Below are 15,619 nucleotides of genomic sequence, written 5' to 3'. Positions count from 1 at the left end.
CATTTATTCTCTAAGGCTTTCTATGTAACCAAGTGAATGTGATTGGAAAGTTAGTTTTATCCAACTTTCACAAACAACACTTGTGTTGTAAGTGATTTGGTTTAATGTATTATGTTAAGTCATGCATTAGATGTTGATGAGAAACATGAGTTTTATATTTAAGCTCAGTGTTTATGATATCTTGGACGTTTTGATGATATTCAAAACAATATATGTTAATTGAATGATAGTTGAGTAAGGCATTGGATAAATTGTGTATTTATTGCAAATTTCGGCTATGTCAAAAGCAATTGAGTGATAAAAGTTATAGTCGAGTGTTATGCTTTATTAATTGAATGATAGTTGAGCAAGGCATTGGATAAATCGTGTATTTATTGCAAGTTTCAGCTATGTCAAAAACAATCGAGTGTTTAAAGTTATATTCGAGTGTTATGCTTTATTAATTGAATGATAGTTGAGGAAGGCATTGGATAAATCGTGTATTTATTGCAAGTTTCGGCTATGTCAAAAGCAATCGAGTGTTTAAAGTTATAGTCGAGTGTTATGCTTTATTAATCGACTAAGAGTTAAGCATAATCGAGTAAAAACTTGTATTAGTCGAGTATTTTGATTTCATAGTCAAGTGATTATGCTTAGACATAGATTACAAGGTTTTATTCTTATTTAATAGAGTATTTTTCATGAACAAGAGTAAAACTTAATGTATAATCAACTATCTTTGAGAAATAATCAAGTATCCTTTGCATCTCTCTGTTGGTTGTGAGCTGATCAAGTATAATCGAGTATCTGTTGAGTGTGCTCGAGTACAGTCAAAGCCTACTCGAGTGGAGATCATGCTTACTTGAGTAAAGGCCAAATTCACTCGAGTAAACATGTGTTGAAATTGATTTTTATAGCCATTAAACTAGCCATTGAACTAGCCATTGCAAGTGCTTTTAATGCATAGTTTTGATCGTTTAGTCTTCAAAAATGGCTCTAAATTTTACCTCATTTATTTATCTTGATTTTTGAATATTCTAATGATTGTTTTAAGAAAAAGAATGTTGTACTTGCAGATTGCATTCTATTAACAACAAGTATAAAAGGAGAAGAAAATGAAGAAGAATGCTATTGTACTAATACTTCCTACTACTACTTGAGCTAAAGAGATTCTTTAAGTTTTCATCTTCAATAAAAAAAGAGAGAATGAATGCTTATATTCTTTACATTATTTCTATCTATCTTTCCTTTGTGAGAAGCTAATCTTGTTATTTTGTTTTATATCTTGTAAGAGCTTCTCAACGCATTTCAAACTATAATATTTTACCTATCTTGTTGTGGTTTCACCTGATCCCTAAAAGGAAAGAGGTTATGCCTCATCCTTTGAAAAGGCAGTGGTTACGCCTCATCCTTTAAAAGGTAATAGTTTTGGTTGAGCCTTTAAAAACCGTTGTAAAGTTCGTAAGCCATTGAAAAGCATAGATTACAGTTGCACCTGTTAAAAGCTGAGGTTATAGGTGAGCCTACAAAAGCTATAGTGAATTGTTGAAATTCTTGGTGAGGAGCCAAGGGAGTGGAAGTAGGATGTTGAGCCAAACCACTATAAAATCCTTATATGCTGCATTTTTCACTTCTCTCTTTTATTTCAACAATGTCATTCTTATTTCAACAAGAGTCATATTTCAACATCCTTGATATTAATTTAAAAATCATAGCAATAGCTTTCTGAAACCTCTAAAGAATCAATCCTTTTGTATTGAACTTATTTTACGCTTATTACTTATCATTTTCTGTCAATGATATATTTAAAGCATTAGTTTGAAAAAGTTCAAACTGTTTTATTCAAATATTCTTTAAAATCTAGAAAAGTCTTTGGAAACCCAATTCAGCCCCCCTCTTGGGTGTCTTTTATTTCTTACAATGCCAATATGCCCCCACAATGGAAAGGATAGCAGTGCAGGATTCTGAGATAGGCGTATAATTTTGGAACTTAGCCTTATCGAAGTCATCGAGTCTTAAGGTCTTCATCTCATGATGGGGGAAAAGCGCGACACATTAGAGTACCGTCCCAACCATGAAGGTAAGCCAAGGACTCATACTGCTATATGTGATAGTTAGAGTTTCCCTTCTCTATATATATTGGGAGCTACGGGAGCTTGAACCTTGGTGGGATCAGACGCCCCAACAATTCGGCCAAAAAAGGGGATTCTTTGTTAGTGTATCCCACCGTGAGTCACTACCCTTTTTTTCTTTTTGAGGATTTCTTCCACGAGCTTCCAAACTTCCAACCCCAGAGACATTTCTCGGGTAACCCCATCAGGCACATGGAAAGGGTCCAGCAATGGCATTTGAGCACCTTTGGTAGAAGTGGTGCTTTCTATTATTCCTTCATGAGCTATACCCTTTTCGGCATTCCTACGTCACTCCATATAAAATTCTTTAGGAGTAGGCTCACGGGGCTATTGGGCTTGTAAGGGCGGTGGTGGTACGTGCACTCTATCAAGCAGGGTTTACTTAGGAGGCATATTAATGCGAATCCCTCTTGAGGTTCCATGCATCGAGGTTAATTCACCAAGGGGTGTAATGATACGTAACAAGTCCGAGAGATGCCTTAGGGCCTTAGTGTTCTCTTCACATTTTCTTACCAGCTCCTAATATTCTACCAAAGATATTGTTGGGGGCATCTTGGCACCAGAACTCCTTGGCACTCATGTTTGAGCTGGTAGGTCTCCTTTGGGGATAGTGGAATAACCAGAGTGCGTGTCATGGAAATTGTCAAGATCGGGAATATGTCTGGAGGGACATCTTTGTTGTCCGGAAGAGCATCCAGGTTGCGCCAAGAAAGTGTGCCCCTGAGAATGATGCTCAACTGACAAACCCTGCTCCTGGGGAATGCTGTTGGCTAATTTATGGGTCTCTCTACCTTTGCTCAGAACAACTTGTTGCATGTTCTAGTACCTGATGTCTCATAGGAATGACCGAGAGGTGATATTTGGGCAATGCCCTCGATCACCTAAAAGGACTTACTACAATTGCTTCAAGTTGTGATGGTTGAGATGGCTCTCCAGCTCAAGTGCATTTTATCCTTCTCGTCATTTTAACTGACTTTTTGTCAATTTCTCACAAACGATGCCAAATTATTGTTGTCAAACTACAACAATTAGAATTTGTATGTCGAGAAAGGTTAACAAATAATAGATAGGGCCAGGCAAGAAGGAAGAGCAAGGAAAGCTGGGGGAGGTCAATAGTCGCAAGGCTTAACTTACTATTTAGGGGAACAAAAGGAAGTATGGGAGTGATTTAGCTAAGGCACCAGAGGAAGCACTTGAAGGGTCTTGCAAAAAGGGTCTTCAAACAACAAGAGATCCATTATAAAGTCTCCAAAAGGATGTCTCACGGGAGAGTCTTCAGAAGGACCCTGCGAAAAGGCCTTTGGATGATGCCTTCAAGGGATGCCTCTAAAGAATGTTGTGGTTGGTATGAGCCTTTGGATTGGTGCCTTCAAATATGGTCTGCAAGACAAAAGACAATCAGAAGGCATGCAAGGATTTCTCTCACATGGGCTCCTTGATGCCTAAATCATAAGATGTTATGGAATAGAATAGACGCGAATGTAATGCGGATGAGTGAGTGAAGGGTGGTATTGCACAGGTGACATCCTCGGATGTGCCGTAATAGGATATGCATACGGGTTTATCAAGTGAGGTATTTGTACATGAGTGAAATGTGCAGATGGGTGAGTGGTTTAGAAGGATAGAAAGAAAAGTTTGAGGTCTAGAAAAGAGAAGAAGGGGATCCCAGAATTTGAGGGGTCGGGGGTATTTATACCCGTCAACCAAGACTGGGTCACATGGCACGCAGGATTGTCGAGGAGTTGACCAGGCCTTTGGGTGTCTGAAAGGGATAGCAGAAGAGGCTCATGTGAATATCTCGGAAGGCCTTTTGCAAACCTCAAAGGGTCACCCAGAAGGTCTCTCACAAAGGCACACACAGATGCCCCAAACGGTCATTCGCGAATGCTTTCTCCACTTTGCTTATTCCCCCTTCCCATTTTCCAATACGACACCTCTCCAGGGGAATCTCGCCTAAGGGTTAGGCTACAATACTTTCTTTCGACCTTGATTGTCTTAGATTTTTCTTCAAGGAAATCAACTTGAAAACCATCTTGTCCTTCCATCTTGTGAAGTATGTTTCATTAAATGACCTAGTTTGATCGAATCTCAATTTTGGAATGGAACCCTCGGATTCTTTTTAGATTCCATAATATCACTTAAGATTGTTAAAGGAATACTATGCAAAACGAAATCAAGCCAAAAGATGTGTAATTAATACACTTCCCTCAAAGGATATTACCCCACTAGCTATACCAAATTATGAAGGTATCTCACTCAGGATACAACAAGACTTCTCACTCTTTCAAAAAAAAAAAACATAAGAGAGACTGAAAACTCTTGATGCCTATTTATAGAATTCAGAATTAGTTAATGGCAGTAAAAGATTATATGTTGTTCTAATAATTGGCCTAATCAAATTTAAACTTTCGAAATTCAAATTTAAATCCCATTTGAACCAAAGTGCCAAGTGCCTCAACCTAATCAAAGATAGATTTAATATAGGTCAATCTTGACCACCATGAAGACCCACAACTACAACACTTTAAAGTTGGAAAAAGAGTAAAGCCTTTTCAAGAAATCCATGTCTCTTGCTTGTTTCAATGTGAGATTGATTCCACAGCATTACAAATTTCCAACAGTGTGTATATACACAAATGTATGCGAATGTGTGTGTGTATTCGTAAATGTCTCAATGTTGTATATAAGCAAATGTGGGTATATATGCAAATGTTGGTATATTTCTGTTTTTTCTCTAAACATTTGGTGTAAATGCTTATTATGGCTACAAATATGGTGAAAACTTGGTGTAATTTGTAAATATATTTTAGTGTGAGATAATTCTAGTATTTATTTAATTACTTCAATAAACTTTTTGTATCAAGGATATTGAAGAAAATAAAAGTAAATGAAATTTTAATATTCCAAATATGAATTTTAAAATTTAGTTGAATTAATTTCATATTTTAAGTTCTATCATATCAAGCATAAGAATTCATATATAAATAAATTTCAAATTTTAAATTTGATGTGGCACCACCTAAAATTACCAGAATACCCCTAGCGCTAATAGTCTCACTTGCCACGTGGATCACTTGTGAGGCTAACATGTGGCAAGTCAACAATCCGGAGCAGAGCCCGAAAAATTCAGGCCGGGCCGCAAGACCCGTTCTAACTTGACCGGGATCCTCGGGAGTCATGCCCGCTCTTCACGGGTTTTATCTCAGTTACCCCATAACGGGTCCCCCTATAAAAGACAAGAGTCCTCACCAGGTATAACCAAGCTCTACAGCTCTCACATTTCTTACTGTTTGCATTTATTCTACTGATTTGAGTGTCGCAATCCACCTCGGGGGACCTTAGCCCTACCACTCCGTTGTCTTGCAGATTCTATCACCGAGATTCGACATCCCCAAGTTCGAGGTTCAATTTTCGAGGTCCATTCGCAGAGGTGGCATGTGGTGGTCAGTCCCAAAAACCATCATCATTTGGCGTCTACCTGGGGCCGACGTCCAAACTCGCCAGCCTCTTCTTTCCCTGCCTCGCACTTCAGAATTCAACTCCTCACGTCGGACCTCGGTCTTTCCATAAGTATCACACGACTTTCGCTCTTCGCCATAACTAACCACATGGCTCCCCGAAGGAATGTGACTCGTAACCAAGCTAGTGCCCATTTAGAGGCCTCGCCGTAAGGGGAGAATCCACCACCTCCGGCCAATCCAATGCCAGAGGACCAACTCACCAGGTTGGAGAATCAGGTCCAACAGTTAACAGAGTTGTTGACTGGTTATTTACACCAAAATGAACAACATCGTCCACATGTGCCCTCTTAGCGGGCGGAGCACCAGTCACCTCTTCCTACTCGGGAGCCTCGTCAATCCCGTCAGTCAGGCCAGGAAATTCACCCCTCTGAGGTGGAAGGATCTACTTCTTCCCCCTCATGAGAAGGAGGGACTTCGCAGGAGAGGCGATTGCATTTCCTGGAAAGGTAAGTCTAGGAATTCAATAAGGGAAAGGAAGAGCTGCTCCACCTCGGCTCTAACCAACCCTTGAGCAAGGGCATCATGTCAGAGGTTCTACTAGAAAGGTATTCCATCCATCAAGCTCTATGACAGAAGCACAGACCCCTATGATCACGTAAAACTTTTCTCCTCTCACATGCTAGTGCAGTCGGGGTCCGACATAATGTGGTGCTGGGCATTTTCGGCTACTTTGGGAGGTCATGCCTTGACTTGGTACTCAACTTCCCCATCGTTCCATCAACAACTAGGAAGAGCTGAAGACCTGTTTCTGAGCCCATTACGCTCCCTTGAAGCGCCACCGGAAGTCTTCCATGGCTCTAGTGAACATCAAGCAAAACCAGGGTGAATCCCTAAGGGATTTCGTGGCTAGGTTCAATGAGGAGGCGTTGAGCATTGACGAGTTCAATCAGCGGATTGCGATGGTGGCTCTCCAGAACGGCTTGAGGGTTGGGTCATTCGCTTAGTCCTTGGCCAAGACTCTACCTCGTACTTTCATAGAAGCCCTTGCACGGGATAATAAGTACATCAACGTTGAAGAGATGATGAAGGTGAAGTGAGTTGAACAACCGGATAAGAAAGAAAGGGAAAAGGAGAAGAAAAAGTTGGTGGTGGAATAGAAGACAGACTATCGCCCCTCCCGAGCTCCAGATCGCCCGAGTTTTGGGGGTGTACGGGGAAGCCCGGTGAGTTATACTCCCCTCAATGCTAGTTGAGCAAAGATTCTCCTGGCCCTAGAGGATAAGAATTATTTGCGACGTCCTCCCCTGCTGAAGTCTCCACCTAACACTCGAAACAAAAAGAAGTATTGTCGCTTCCACCGCGACCACAACCATGAGACAAAGGACTGCATCCAATTAAAAGAAGAGATACAGGAGCTTATCAACCGGGGTTACCTCCGGGATTTCATTGGTCGAGCAGGTGTGAGCTCGGGCAGGGTAGAATCCCAACCGGAGTAAAGAATGAGGTCTCCTACTCGTGATCGCTTTCGAGAGCGAAGTCTAACACCGCCCCAGAGAGAAGGAAAACAGCCCGCCAATGAGGGAGGACAAAAGTTTATCTTGTACATGTTGGCTGCAGGAATAGTTTCAGGGTCTCACTCAACTGCTCCTAAGAGCGTTGTAAAGGAGAAGGTGGTCATCACATTCTCTAAAAGGATCTTCCAAGCTACCCCAACTATTCAGATCCGTTGGTTATCACTGCTCAAGTAGGAAAGTGGGAGATGAGGCGAATCCTCGTGGACCCGGGTAGCTCTTCGGAGATTCTCTACAAGAGGGCGTTCCTAGGGATGGGGTTCACTCTCGATCAGTTGAGGCCAGTCCGTGTCCCATTGGTTGGTTTTGATGGAATGGTGATTCATTCCGAGGGGTTGATCCGGCTACCCTTGACAGCCAGTAATGGCTCTCATAAATCCCAGGTGACGTTGGATTTTTTGGTTGCTGATGTGCCCTCGGCATACAATATGATCCTTGGTAGGTCTGGGCTTAGTGCTTTGAGGGCGGTACCAAACACGTATCACATAGTGTTGAAATTCCCTATTCCGGGAGGGATTGGCAAGATAAGAGGAGACCAATGGCAGGCTAGGGAATGCTACGTGGCCTCCTTGAGTGCCACTATTGCCAAGGGGTTAGAGTCAGACTCAAGACCGAACCAGGATGTTGTCCCTCAAGACGGTCAGGGCCAAATGGAGACAGAATAAGGGAAAGCCCCAAGTATAGGAGTAGGTCAAAGGTCAGTAAGGGGGAAGGGGCAGAGTTCCACCGCCCCTCCCGTGGTGGTTACCAGCTTCATCTTGGAAGGTCTAGAGGAGCTTAAGACCTCAGAATCGGTGGACGAGCTCGAGGAAGTCTTGCTGGGGGAAGAGCCCGATTGGACAGTGTAGATTAGTTCCAAGTTACAGGAGCCCTTGCGATCTGAGGTCCTTTCACTCTTGCGCTGGTATCAAGATGCGTTTGCATGGTTTACACTAGATATACCAAGGATAGACCCAGCGGTCATGACCCATCGGTTGGGACTTTACTCGGATTGCATGCTGGTAAGGCAAAGGAAGAGGAAGTTTGCCCCAGAGCAGGCTAAAGCTATAGAGGCTGAGGTGGAAAAGTTTATGGAGGCTAACCATATTCGGGAAGTCGACTACCCAGAGTGGTTAGCCAACGTGGTCCTTGTCTCCAAGGGGTCGAAAAAATGGAGGCTTTGTATTGATTTTAAAGATCTTAATAAGGCCTGCCCGAAAGACAATTACCCTCTGCCCAGGATTGACGCTTTGATTGACGGAACGACGGGATGTCAGCTGATGAGTTTCCTAGATGCAGTCCAGGGGTACCACCAAATCCCACTACACCTTGAGGATCAGGAAAATACCACCTTCATCACAAATAAGGCCACCTATTGTTATTGAGTCATGCCTTTTGGCTGAAAAATGCCGGAGCTACATATTAGAGGTTGGTCAACAAGCTATTCAAGGCTCAACTCGGTCGAAACATGGAAGCTTACGTGGATGATATGTTGGTCAAGAGTCTCTTAGCTGAGCAGCATCCGGATGACTTGGAGGAGTGCCTCCGGACCTTGCGCCAGTATCAGATAAAGCTCAACTGGGCCAAGTGTGCCTTCGGGGTTACAACTGGTAAATTCTTGGGGTTCATAGTGCATTACCGGGGAATTGAGGCTAACCCCTCGAAGATAAAAACCATTCTCGAGATGCCTCCTCCTCGAAGTATCAAGGAGGTACAGAGACTAACCGAGAGGATATCAGCATTAGAGAGGTTCTTGTCAAGATCTGCGGAAAAGCAATTGCCATTTTTTAAGGCCTTGACTCGAGTTCAAAATTTTGCATGGACAAAGGAATGCCAGGAGGCATTTGAGCAGATGAAGCAATGTCTAGTCTCCCCCCCAGTCCTAGCTAAGCCACAGCCGGGAGAGTCACTATACATTTATCTGGCTGCCTCGGATGAGGCTGTCAGTTCAATTTTGGTACGGGAGGAGGACAAAGTTCAAAAGTCGGTCTACTATGTGAGCAAGAGGTTGGCCGGAGCCGAGATTCATTACACTCCAACAGAAAAGTTGGCCTATGCCCTAGTCATCTCTACTCGAAAGTTGAGGCCCTACTTCGAGGCACACCACATTATCGTCCTATTAAGTCAGCTATTGAGGCACGTGTTGGGAAAGCCAGACTTATCGGGGAGGATGTTCAAATGGGCGGTGGAGCTAAGTGCCTTCGACATCGACTATCGACCTCGGCCGGCCATCAAGGTGCAGGCTCTTGCTGATTTTATTGTGGAGAGCACCCTACCAGAGGAAGCAGATGAAAGAGTTTCCCAGACTTGGACTCTCTCTGTGGATGGCAACTCTAGTGTCGGAGGCAATGGTGCTAAATTATTACTTTAGGGCCCTGATGGCCAGGCTTAGCCATATACCCTCCACTTCGAGTTCAATACCTCTAACAATGAGGCCGAGTACGAGGTGCTTATTGCAGGGCTCAGACTAGCAGAAAAGATGGGAGTTAGGGATCTGGAAATATACTCTGACTCAAATTTAATTGTGCAATAGGTCACAGGGGAATTCGAGGCCCGGGAGGACGCCATGGCTCAATACTTGGCGGTAGCCAAGGATCTCATGGCGGGATTTCGGGCAGTGAAAATCAATCATATCCCACGTGCACAGAATGCAGTGGCAGATGCTTTCTCGAGGATAGCTTCTTCTTCCTTCCCCTGGAATTCCCAAGCTATCTACATGGAGTCGTTGCCCCAGAGGAGCATAAAGACAGAAGCAGAGCAGCTTTGTGTAGAAGGGGTAGAAAATTGGATGGATCCCATCGTAGCACATCTGACCAAGGGATGGCTACCAGAGGAGGAACAAGAGAGTCGAATACTCGAGCATCAGGCTGCCAAGTTTCTTCTGGTCGGATCAGACCTTTACAAGAAATCCTTCACTCAGCCGCTGTTGAAGTGCGTTGGGCCCATCGAGGCCGACTACATCTTAAGGGAGATCCACGAGAGGATTTGCGGCAGTCACATCGGAGCTCAGTCTCTTTCCCAGAAGGCACTTTGACAAGGGTATTACTGGCCAACAATGATGAGCGACGTTGTGTAGTTGGTCCAGACTTGTGAGAGATGCAAAAGAACTTCCAACCTAGTTCATACCCCGGTAGCTAAACTCACCCACCTGGCTTCACCTTGTCCATTTTCTAGGTGGGAAGTGGATATCCCCAAGCCCTTTCCGCTAGCGGCTGGATAGAACAAGTACTTGATAGCAGCCATCGACTACTTTACTAAATGAGTGGAGGCCGAGCCTTTGGCTACTATTACAGGCCAGAGGGTAAAACAATTCCTCTAGAAATCCATCATCTGCCGGTTTGGTATTCCAAGGGTGATAATAACAGATAATGGCACCCAATTTGAGGATCAATCGGTGCAAGAATAGTGCCGCGAGATGGGGATTAAGCAGCATTTTACCTCAGTGGCCCATTCTTAAGCTAATGGGTAGGTGGAGCTGACAAACAGGACCATTCTGCAAGGACTCCGAGCTTGGGTTAAGAAGGCGGACGGCCGATGGGTAGACGAGCTCCCCAATATACTATGGTCCTATCGAACCACGCCGAGAATGGCTATAGGAGAATGCCCTTTCACATTGTGCTATAGCTCGGAGGCTCTTATCCCTATCGAGATTGGGGTGATGAGCTACCGAGTGGAGCATTTCGATCTGGAGGTTAACAAGTAGGGGCTAAGGTGCAACTTGAATTTGATGGATGAGCTCCGAGACCTAGCGCGAATTCGATAGGCTACGTATAACCAGCGCATTGCTAGGTACTACAATTAACGAGTCCATGCTAGGAGTTTCATGCCAGGAGATCTTGTACTACGACGGTTCGACGTGAGTCATCCTCGGGACACGAATAAACTAACTCCGAACTAGGAAGGATCGTACCGGGTAGTGGAATCCTTAAGTCCGGGGGCATATCAACTAGAAGACATGGAAGGCAAGCCCTTGAAGCATACTTGGAATGTGCAAAATTTAAGGAAGTTTTATCAATGAGCAAGGGAATTCCCCAAACCCCTTTGTATTCTTTTTACGACTATTGACAAGACTTCGAATTCTCTCAATCTAATAGCAATTTCACAAAGGAAAACACTTCGCCCAAGAAAAATCCAAGGGTTACGAACCCTAGGCCGTCCCCAAAGGTGGACTAATGGCCACGGAAAAACTCATCCAAGGGTCACGAGCCCTAGGCCGTCCCCAAAGGTGGACTAATGGTCGCGAAAAAACTCTAGCCCAACACCCTCATCCACGAGCGAGTGGCTAAAATCCAAGGGTCACGAGTCCTAGGCCGTCTCCAAAGGTGGACTAATGGCTACGGAAAATATCTAGCCCAACACCCTCCTCCGCGAGGGAGGGGCTAAAATCCAATGGTCACGAGCCCTAGGCTATCCCCAAATGTGGACTAATGGCCAAGGAAAAGTTATGGCACAACACCCTCCTGTTTGTCGACTTAGGGAGAACCAAGGGTCAAATTAGCCCATATGTCCACAATTAAAAATTGAGGAGTCAAAAAGGGAATGGCATTATATAAAAGCATGATGGTCCAATACATGGTGATAAAGGAAGTACAAAAAAATCCTAGCTAGGGAAAGAGGAAAAAACTCAAGCATCAGGCGGAGCATCGTTATCGTCAACCATCTCCGAGTACTCCATCTCGGCCACAATTTCTTCAACGGACTGAACATTAGACATGTCCAAGTCTAGATGAGCTCGTAGCACCTCAGTCGCATAGGCTTGAAATCCCTTTATCCAAGCTTCCTGCAAGTTCTACTGGATGAACTCCTCCACCTCAGGAAGTTTGATGGGCTCGGTATACTTGCGCTCATACTTACGAATGACTGAGTTCGCCTGGGATAACTTTGAGCCCGCCTGAGATAGCTCTGCCTCAAGTTCCTGAATACGTAGGTTCAAAAACTGCCACTCGGAGGACAACTCATCTAGGTTCTTCCTCTGGCTCTCCAGTAATTCGTCTCTCTCATGCAACTGTGTGTCTAGCTCCAAGGTCTTTCTGGAAGCTTGGAAAAAACATCCAAAAAAGTCTGAAATGAGCGTAACCACCTATAACGAGCAAAACAAGTAAGGGCAACATAGCTAGGCCTAAAAGATGTTGATAAAGTAGAAGGGATTACTTGGGCCAAATACTTGCACAAGGAGGCTTCCACTACCTCTGAGGACTGTTCAGCCAGCATTTGACGGTCGGCGGGGGTGGCAAAGTGGTGAATCATGCGTCTCGCTACCTGACTATATTAACTAAGGTCGTTTTCCTTCACACCCCAGTCAGGAACATAGTCTAGATAGTATGGGGGGGACTCGGGGGCTGGCATGAACTGTCTCAGAAGTTGGAAAGTCCTCTTTCTCCTAGTGTGGCTAGGCTCCCCTTCCTCAGCCGGGGAGGGATCCAAGGCAGCCTTTCCCTTTGTGGGAGCAAGAGCGCCCTCATCCTCTGCGGGTCTCCGTTTATTCTTCCCCCAGATGAAAGTCGTACTCACCATCTCAGCTGCAAATGCACAGGCAAGATATTAGTGGCAAGAAAAATAAGTCAAAAAAATATGAAAATAGGGGGAAAATGACTACCCAAAGTGACATCGGGCTCGAAGCAAGTGTAAGTGGATAAACCCCCCAGGTACAAGGTACGATCACATATCAAGGCTCGAGCGCCGATGGGGTTTAACTCCTTCAAGATCTGAATATTACGAAGCTCGGTCTGCGTGATCTCGCGACTATGGACCTTTGAGGGCTGGAAAGCCCACTCAACTAGCACCCCAAAGCTGACCCCCCCATCTTTCAAGCCAGCAAAGAAAAATCTACTCCTCCATCATTTTACCGAGGTGGGGTTATCGACTATAAACTGACGCTGGTTGAGATGAGAGAAGGCAAATCGAGGTTCGATTTTACTAATGGGGATTACCTTGAACATCCTGAAGAAGAGTTGAGCAATAAGCTCAATGTCTTGAGCTCGACAATAGAGAATGAAAGTAACTAGGCACCTCCAGCCATTGGGAGTAAGCTGAGAGGGACATAACCCCACGACAGAGAACACCTCAATTACAGGAGCCGCGAGGGAAAACTTAAGGCTAGCAGCGAGGGCTTACTCGTATACGGTGATACAACCATGGGGGACCTGGTGAGGTTTTAGACCTCGGGGTTCACTATACCAATACTCATCATGGACGAGGTGGTATTTTCTTAGGAGGGGAAACAACTCTCTCTCGGTTATGGTGGAGTGGTCCATGGTCAGATCCTCAAGTAAGTTTTTTAGGTTGGGATCACTACTCACATGAGACTCCAAAGAGGGATGAGGTGAAACTCTTTCGGGCCTCCTAAGTTTTTTAGGCCTACGAAGGGGACCATGGGAGGGACTGGACAACTCGATGTTCGATTCCTCACTACTAGAGCTAGTTCTGGAGGCTTCTGAATTAGAGGAATAAGAGGAAGAAGACATGGTAAAAAATGAATAGAAATAGCCAAGAAGAGATCACTAACCAGGAGAATGAAGGCAGAGATCAAGGAAGGAAAACCACAACTGGGCTCGAGCCAAAGGGAGCTCAACAAGCACGGTTTAACTTGGAAAATCTCGAACTACGCCTGCAACAATGAAAAGCCAAAGAAACGGGTCAGTCAAATTAAAGCTTATGTTGAAGCCTATTTTGTTATTATTAACAAAAGATATGTATATATATTTATATTAAAAATAAAAAAATAAAAAATAAATAAGAGGGGGGAAAACCCCAAGGGGTCGGCCATGCCGACCCAATGCACACCTATATATATATATTTATTTTTATATATTTAAAAAAAAAAGAGCAAAAAAGGCCGGAAGCCGAAAGAGGCTCCCCAACCAAGGTCGGCCATGCTCGAGCTCCCCGGGCCTGGCCAACCTCGGCCAGGCCGAGCGGAGCGCTCGGCCATGGCCGAGGAGCTCGGCGTCGCTAATGTCTAGCGAGGCCGAGGCTGACCTCAGTTAGGACAAGCTGTAACTCGGCCAGGATGACCTCGGCCATGGCCGAGGAAGAAGATCAGTTTTTTTTTTTTTAAAAAAAAAAAAGCAAAAATCAAAGGAAAAAAAAGACAAGCAATAAAAGTAAGGAAAAAATAAAAGCAGAGGAGAGAGGAAAAGACTAACCTCAAAAAATTGGGAGCTTGTCTTGAAGTGATAAGTGTGGGGTAGGGCCTTAGGGCATATATAGAGGCGCCCAAGCCCTCCAACCAAATACCCCTTAAAAATTTAAAATAACGAATGTTTCCCTCCAACCAAAGACCCTTTGTAATTTCAAGGTAATAAATGAGGTTGTTAGATATTAATCTCATGCTTAAAAACACCCTTGTGCGTCTTGGGAGAATTTATAGTCAAATAACCTCAGAAATTAAGCTACTTCTCAACCTAACATGATTTTCAGCTTGGCTCAAGGAGTGGGGGGCAAGTGATGTGGCACCACCTAAAATTACCAGAATACCCCTACGCGCTAATAGTCTCACTTGCCACGTGGATCGCTTGTGAGGCTGACACGTGGCAAGTTAACAATCCGGAACGGAGCCCAAAAAATTCAGGCCGGGCCATAAGACCCGTTCCAACTTGACCGGGATCCTCGGAAGTCATGCTCGCTTCTCAAGGGTTTTATCTCGGGTACCCCATAACAGGTCCACCTATAAAAGAGTCCTCACCAGGTATGATCAAGCTCTACAGCTCTCACATTTCTTACTACTTGCATTTATTCTACTGATTTGAGCATCGGAATCCATCCCGGGGGACCCTAGCCTCGTCACTCCATTGTCTTACAGGTTCTATCACTGAGATCCGATATCCCTAAGTCCGAGGTTCAATTTCCAAGATCCATTCACAAAGATAGCACGTGGTGGTCGGTCTCAAAAACCTTCATCAAAATTCATTCCTTCCAAACATTGGCTTAGCTTTCTTTGTTTTCAATTAGTTTATAATTATAAATTTCAAACACTTAATTAATAATTTATATTTTTTTATGAATATTAGTACATGTGTTATTGAATTTTTATAATTATCAATAATATATCCATATAACTAATTCATTCCTTCCAAACATTGGCTTAGCTTTCTTTGTTTTCAATTAGTTTATAATTATAAATTTCAAACACTTAATTAATAATTTATATTTTTTTATGAATATTAGTACATGTGTTATTGAATTTTTATAATTATCAATAATATATCCATATAACTTGAACAATATTATTATTATTATTATTATTATTATTATTATTATTATTATTATTATTATTATTATTATTTCTAAAGCGATAAAATTTTATTAGTAAATTAATATCCATGATATTGATAGTAAAACACGGTCTATGAAGAAAGTAAAAATAAAATAAAACATAAAATGACTACAATACCCTCAATAAAGATACTATTCTATGGTCAGTAGTAGCCTGCACACCTCTCCAAACAAATGTAATTAATCGAAACAAATGGACATACCATCCTATCAATATGTAGGT

The 15,619-nt window shown here is 43.4% G+C and overlaps 1 protein-coding gene across 1 annotated transcript; it reads left to right on the top strand.

Moving 5' to 3' along the window:
* The first annotated feature begins 7,331 nt into the window (after positions 1-7,331).
* Positions 7,332-7,808, top strand: LOC127811176 (uncharacterized). The gene has a single exon (XM_052350882.1). The coding sequence runs from the start codon at positions 7,332-7,334 to the stop codon at positions 7,806-7,808; it is 477 nt and encodes a 158-aa protein (XP_052206842.1).
* The last annotated feature ends 7,811 nt before the right edge of the window (positions 7,809-15,619 follow it).

The sequence above is a fragment of the Diospyros lotus genome, chromosome 10, assembly GCF_014633365.1.
Source record: "Diospyros lotus cultivar Yz01 chromosome 10, ASM1463336v1, whole genome shotgun sequence".
NCBI classification, from domain to species: Eukaryota; Viridiplantae; Streptophyta; class Magnoliopsida; order Ericales; family Ebenaceae; genus Diospyros; species Diospyros lotus.
Note: the sequence above shows the minus strand (reverse complement) of the source record. Positions and strands in the feature narration are given on the sequence as shown.